The 7,233-nt window shown below is 36.1% G+C and overlaps 1 protein-coding gene across 1 annotated transcript; it reads left to right on the top strand.

Moving 5' to 3' along the window:
* Positions 1-410: 410 nt before the first annotated feature.
* LOC126083437 (olfactory receptor 1J4-like) lies at positions 411-1,352 on the top strand. Its single transcript, XM_049897254.1, has one exon. It carries the CDS (start codon positions 411-413, stop codon positions 1,350-1,352), a length of 942 nt encoding a protein of 313 aa, XP_049753211.1.
* Positions 1,353-7,233: the final 5,881 nt, after the last annotated feature.

Genomic DNA, 7,233 nt, shown 5'->3' on the forward strand with positions numbered 1-7,233 from the left:
GCCAAGAGTAGTTAGAAAGTGGTGAACCTAGAATCCAAAAGAAGTCTAGCTGCAGATCCACTATCCTGAATCAGTACTCAAGGATAACGCTCACTAGAATATGAGATCCCTGTAGGAAGGATCTTTTCCTGTCCTGTTTTCTCCAGGAAAAAGCATGGTGTCTGGCACGTAGCTGAAAGAATACATGAATGTCTCTTAGTTTATATTGAAGGGATTTTTTTGGCCATTGGAAATCAGAAGATCCCCTCAGGCTCCATTGGGTGAGGGTGGGCAATCAAGTGACAGCAGCTGGGTGATACCCTAAAGAATTCCCCAGTAGAGAGTAAATCACCCTACTGTGATTGCCATTATGACCATTTCTCATCTGGGACAGTCAGTATTGCTTCATTTCAAGCAGAGAGGAGAGCATCATGAGGTCGGAGAACCAGAGCAGCGTGTCCGAATTCTGCCTCCTGGGACTTCCCATCAGGCCAGAGCAACAAGGCATGTTCTTCATTTTGTTCCTCGGCATGTACCTCACCACCGTGCTGGGGAACCTGCTCATCATCCTGCTCATCGGGCTGGACTCTCGACTCCACACCCCCATGTACTTCTTCCTCAGCCACTTGGCCCTCACTGACGTCTCCTTTTCATCTGTCACCGTCCCAAAGATGCTGATGAACATGCATACTCAAGATCAATCCATCCCCTATGCAGGGTGTGTAACACAGATGTATTTTTTCATACTTTTTGGTTGTATTGATAACCTTCTTCTTGCAGCGATGGCATATGACAGGTATGTGGCCATCTGTCACCCTCTACACTACACCACCATCATGAGGGAGGAGCTGTGCATATTTCTATTAGCAGGATCCTGGCTCCTGTCATGTGCCAGTGCCCTGTCCCACACCCTCCTCCTGGCTCGATTGTCCTTCTGTGCTGACAGCACCATCCCCCACTTCTTTTGTGACCTTGCTGCCCTGCTCAAGCTGTCCTGCTCAGACACTTCCCTAAATGAGATGGTTATCTTTGGTGTTGGGGGATTTGTCATCATCCTGTCTTTTATTGGTGTTCTAGTCTCTTATGGCCACATAGGGGCCACCATCCTGAGGTTCCCATCAATCAAGGGGATCTGTAAAGCCTTATCCACCTGTGGCTCCCACTTCTCTGTGGTTTTTCTATTCTATGGGACGATTGTGGTATTGTACTTTTTCCCATCATCGAGCAACTCTACTGACAAAGACATAATTGCTTCAGTAATGTACACTGTGGTCACCCCCATGTTGAATCCCTTTATCTACAGCCTGAGGAACAGAGACATGAAAGGGGCCATGGGGAAACTTGTCAGAAGGAAAATATTTTTATCCAAGTAACATTCCCCTATTCTTCTTCTTAGCTTACCTGTTGGCTCTGTTAGACAGGTCTCCTCGAAAATATGTAGTTAAGTGACCAACTACATATTTTTTGCACCCTACCCACTCTTCTTTTAACAGTCTCTCCTGTTTGGATTCTTTATACTTCTTGGGAGAAGACACGTTAGAAGTGTGAAATATAATTGCAGAAGGTAGCTTCTTATGCTTTAAATTTTCAACTCCCATATTGAATAAGATTAGAACTGTCAAATGTCATGTGGTTGTGGGATGACACTTTTTAAATACAGAATTAAGGGCATTTTGAGCTAGTTTTAATGGTTATAATTTTTTTAGAAATTAAAGTGTCATAACCTTTGATGATAATCTATGCTTTAGTCTCTCTATTTTTCCCCATAGTTGTAAAAATGTGTGTAGTTCCTAGTTCAAATGCTTGTCTTTCTAATGCAGTAGCTGATTAATAAAGTATTTTCTTACAGTTTCTTAAAATCTAAACAAATGCAAAACTTTTGGTCTTGCTAGTTAATTTTATTGTGCTCATGGTGGGGAGAACCCAACAGAGGTTCATAGGGCAATCACTTCAAAAAAATTTCCTAATTCTAAGTAAGTACTTTTTCTTCTATGGGATTTTTCTTGATGGGACAAACTGTTTCCTCCTGCTTACTTCTAGTTTGAAAAAATGAGGATTGTCTCTTTCTTCCCTAACTGAGGCAATGCATGTCTAGTTGAACCAAAGATAAACATAAGCAAGGGATATCATTCATTAAATAAATTTGTATTCTGTATCTATTATGTGCCAGGCACTTTTCTAGACAAATTAATCAAAAATGCTCCCCTTGAAGAGTTTACATTCTAGAAGGGAGAGACATAATAAAAATACAAGGTGTACGGTGTCTTATAAGATCATAAGTGTTAGATTATGAACAACAACAAAGCCTAGGAAGATAAGGAGGTGGGGCTGCAATTTTATCTAATCTAGTGGTAAGAGTAGGCTTTCTGAAAAAGGGTGGATGCATGCAAAAATATTAAGGAGAGCAGCAAAAGAAGTTGTTGTTCCTCTATGAGGGGGATAGCATCCCACACAGGGGGAGTAGAAACTGCAAAGGCTCTGAGTTGGCAGAGTGCTTAGTATGCTAAAGAAAGAGAAAGGAGGCTAACATGGCTATCAGAGAGTGAGAAGTGTAGTAGTGGTGCGGAATTGGTGGAAGATAAAGGTTACAGGTAACAAGGGATCTATTTGCGTAAGGTGTTGTAGGCCATTATAATGTCTTTGGTTTAACTTGGGCAATTTGGGAAACAATAGAAAGTTTTCAGCAGAGAAGTGGCATGATGTGACTAAGTTTTAAAAGTATCCTCCTGGATCTTTTGTTGAAAATATACTGAAGGAAGGCAAGTGTGAAAGCAGGGAGAGCAATCATCAGGCTGATTTAAAAATTTTTTTTTTTATTTTACAGATAAGAGATTTTGAGCTCACACGTCAGCATGATAGCATTAAAAGCCTTGATAAATGAATGAATTTTGGGCTACAAAATGAGTCTTGATACATACAAAGGAATTTAAATCAAACAAAAAGTGTTTTCTGACCTCAATGTAATTAAGAATCAATAACAAAAAGATATCTGGAAAATCTCCAAATATTTGGAAAATAAATAATACATTTCAAAATAACCGATGAAGAAGAAATTGAAAATGAAATTACAAAGTATTTTGAATGGAATGAAAATGAATACAAAACATACCAAACTTGTGGGATGAAGCTAAAGCAAGGCATAAAAGGGAAATACATAGTACTAAGCACCTATGTTAGGGAAAAACAGTGGCCTTGGTATTCACCTTAAGAAACTAGATAAAGAAGAACAAAGTAAACAAAGTAAGCAGAAGAAAGAAACAATAAAGGTAATTACAAAATTGATAAAATAGAAAACAAATAAATAATAGAAAATTTTAATTAAACCAAAAATTGGTTCTTTTAGAAAAGCAATAAAATCAATAAGCTCCTAGCCAGGAAAATCAGGAAAAATAAAAAAGCAGACATGTGTTACCAATATTAAGAATGAAAGATAACATTACTACAGATTCTACAGATATTCTAAGAAAAATATGAACAACTAATATCAATACATTTGACAACTTTAAAAAAACAAATTATTTGAATGACAAAAAATACCAAAGCTCATGCAAGAAAAAATAGGTAACCTTAGCAGCCCTATGTGTATTAAAGAAAATGAATTGTTAGTTTAAAATTTCCCCATAAAGAAAACTATAGGCACAGATAGTCTCATTTGAATTCTATCACATGTTTAAGAGAGAAATAATACCAGTTCTCCACAAACTCTTCTAGAATATTGAAGAGAAGGAACTTCACAACCCATTCTAAAGTCCAGCATTATCCTGATACCAAATCCGTAAGAAGTTAATACAAGAAAATAGAAGCACAGATCAACATCTCCTATAAACACTGATGCAAGAAATATTATCAAATTTTATCAATAAAATGAATAAAACATATAAAATATCATCTGTATGAGACCAAATGGTCAACAATTACGCTAAAGCATAGATGAGAAGTTGGGTGACAGTGAGACTAGGTTAATGGGAACAGAACAACTAGGATGGAAATGTGACCTGTGTCATTGAGTAATATGCATAGAAATTGTTGAATCGTAACCTGTTTTGCTGTGTACACTTTCACCAAAATAGAATAAAATAATATTAAAAAACAAAAACAAAACCCACGTCATGACCAAAGTAGGTTTCATTCCGGCAATGCAGGGTTGGTTTAGCATTTGAAAAACAATCATTGTAATTCACCTTTTTAATAGACAAATGAATAAAATCCATATTATCATCTCAGTATATGCAATACAATTTTAACAAAGTTCAACAACCATTCTTGACCAAAAAATTAAAAAAAATAGGAACAGCGTGAACTTCTTTAAGTTGATAAAGGGTATCTGTGAAAAATCTAAAACTAACACGGTATTTAATAGTGAAAGACTGAGTGCTTTCCCCTTAAGACCAGGATCAAGACACAACATTTTCTTTAATTTTTATCTTTTAAAAAATATATATATAAACCTCTTTCCAATGAACTTTCATCTAAGGACACAGTTAATTCACTCAAGAGACATTTACAGACAACTTATTATCTATTAGGCTATTGAACAGGGTCTGAACTTTGTGATGAATGGTCTGTGACTTTAAGGGACAACTGTGATTTTTTTTTTTAAATTCCAAAAATGGCTTAGCTTTTTTCTTTTTTTAACTTATGGAAATTAGAATTACAAATAGTTCACATGTGATATTTCAGAAAATAAATCACAAAGCAGGGCATATTGATAACATAATTAAAGGTATAATTAATGTGTATTGCTTTGCCTGTTTGTGGGCAAAATAAAGTCAACTTTAAGCTAAATTAGCCTTGCTTCCATCTCACTCTTGTTCCTCTTTTGGTTCCCCTCTTTCTCCGATGAATCCAGGACGGTGTGGGGCTTGCTCCATCCCAGGCCAGTTCAGGGTAAAATGGCCTTGAGAAGATGAATCCAAGTCCAGGTTTCATCAATAAAGGAAGTGCATGTTGTCTGGGTGCTATTGTTCCTAATCATCTGGCTGTCTGATGCTGGACCAGTCCATGGAGATCAAATGTACCTGCTGCTTCTGCTGATGGCACTGGAACTGAGAATCTTCCCTAAAATTGGAGCCAGTGTCCCCATTAATGTCACTGCTGCCAAATCTGCCACCATCAACAGAGATAAATTGGTTGCCTGGGGGAAACTCCTTTGACACTAGAGTCCATTTTCCTCTGCCAAAGTACTTGATCCTTGTGAATGTCTTACACAACTCTGTGTAGGGCAGGGGAAAAAGGTTCTCATAAAACATCATTTTGTCACTAAGGATTGCAGAATTCCCTCACATCTCCATGAAAGACCCATCCATAAATCCTATTTCATTACAAATGACATTAGTTATTCAGATTTTTTTGTGTGTGTGTTATGAGTATGAAAAGTATAGATGCAAATTTATAAAGCATGGTAAAAAGTAATTCCTATGAACACAATGCCAACTTAAACATTATAATATCACCAATTGCATCTACATATTTTCTCATCATACTGCTCCCACCACCACAAAGGTAACCATTATCCTGATGTCTTTATTATTACATTAATTTTTTATAGCTTTAATCACATCTCTTAGAACACTAAAATTATATTGCTTAGATACATGTATTTTTTTAGAATCAACTTTATTGAGGTATAATTTATATATAATAAAATATGCCCATTTTAAGTGTAGAATTTGACAAATTTTGACAAATGTATGCACATGTAAAACCACTACCACAAAAAAAAAAAAAATTAGGGTATTTTTATCATCACAAGTTTGTAGGCTGGCAATCAATCATCTCTCAATTCATGGCCACCAGATAACCACTGATCCTCTTTCTTTCATTACAAATTAGTCTGTTCTAAAATTTCAAATAAATGGTATCATACAAGATGTTTTCTTTTGTATTTGACTTCTTTTACTTAGCCCAATATTTTTTATGATTCTTCCATGTTTCTGTGTATATAAGCATGTATATAAGAATATGCATATATATTCTTTTTATTGCTGACTTTTTTTTTTATTATTCATTTTGGAAACCCTGGTGGCATAGAAGTTAATTGCCACAGCTGCTGACCAAAGGGTTGGCAGTTCGAATCTGCCAGGCGCTCCTTGGAAACTTTATGGGGCAGTTCTACTCTGTCCTATAGGGTCAGTATAAGCCGGAATTGACTTGACCGCACTGGGTTTGGTTTTTTGGGTTTTTTTTTATTATTCATTTCCAATCTCTAGAAAAGACATCCAGAGCCCTGGTGGCACAGTGCTTAAGAGCTAGGCTGCTAACAAAAGGTTGGGCAGTTCAAATCTACCAGCCACTCCTTGGAAATTCTATGAGGCAGTTCTTCTCCGTTCTGTAGGGTCACTATGAGTTGGAATCAACTCGATGGCATCTAACAACAACAACAACAGAAAGAACATCATGTTTGGAAACGGAGAGGGTCAGCAAAAATGGGGAAAACCATCAGTGAGGTGGGGTGACACACAGCCACAACAATGGACTCAAACATACCAACAATCATGAAGATGCCACAGGGCTGGGCAAAAGTTTTTTTTTGTTGTGCATAAAGTCACCACGAGTCAGAGCTGACTTGACAACTAACCACAAGAAGTATTTAATTGAATGGCTATACCTCAATTTGCTTATTTAGTCACTTACTGATGGACATCTGGGTTGTTTCTAGTTTGGGGCTATCATAAATAAAGTGTCTATATTTATGTAAAATCTTTGTGTAGATAGATTTTCTAAAAATTTCTCTTTGGTGAATATGTAGGCATGGAACCACTGGGTTATGGTAACTATATGTTTAAAATAAGGTGCAAAAAAAATTTTTTTTTCCCAAAGAGACTATGCAATTTTGTATTTATTTCACAAATACATGAGAGAACTCATTGCTCCATATTCTTGTCATTTGGTAATGTCAGTTTTTTAAATTTTAGCCATTTGTATTTACAATAATGGTTGAAGATTTCCATAAGCCTCTCTCAACAATTGATATAAGAAGTAAGCAGAAAATCAATAAAGATATAGAAGACTTGAACAACACTATCAGCCTACTTAGTCGATATTTATAGAACACTCTACCTAACAAAAGCAAATAGACAGTTTTTCAATATTTACTAAGATAGACCATTTTATGGGCCCTAAAATGAGTTTCAAAAAATTAAAAAAATGTATTCTCACCTCAATGAAATTAATTTAGTAACCAATAACAGAAAGATCTCTGGAAAATTCCCTAAAAAAATGCAACATAAAAAAATACTTTAAATAGCTCATGGG

The sequence above is a fragment of the Elephas maximus genome, chromosome 9 (genome assembly GCF_024166365.1).
Source record: "Elephas maximus indicus isolate mEleMax1 chromosome 9, mEleMax1 primary haplotype, whole genome shotgun sequence".
NCBI classification, from domain to species: Eukaryota; Metazoa; Chordata; class Mammalia; order Proboscidea; family Elephantidae; genus Elephas; species Elephas maximus.

Bases quoted from the DNA above. Each gene is read 5' to 3' on its own strand.
- LOC126083437 (XM_049897254.1), top strand. From the start codon at position 411: ATGAGGTCGGAGAACCAGAGCAGCGTGTCCGAATTCTGCCTCCTGGGA.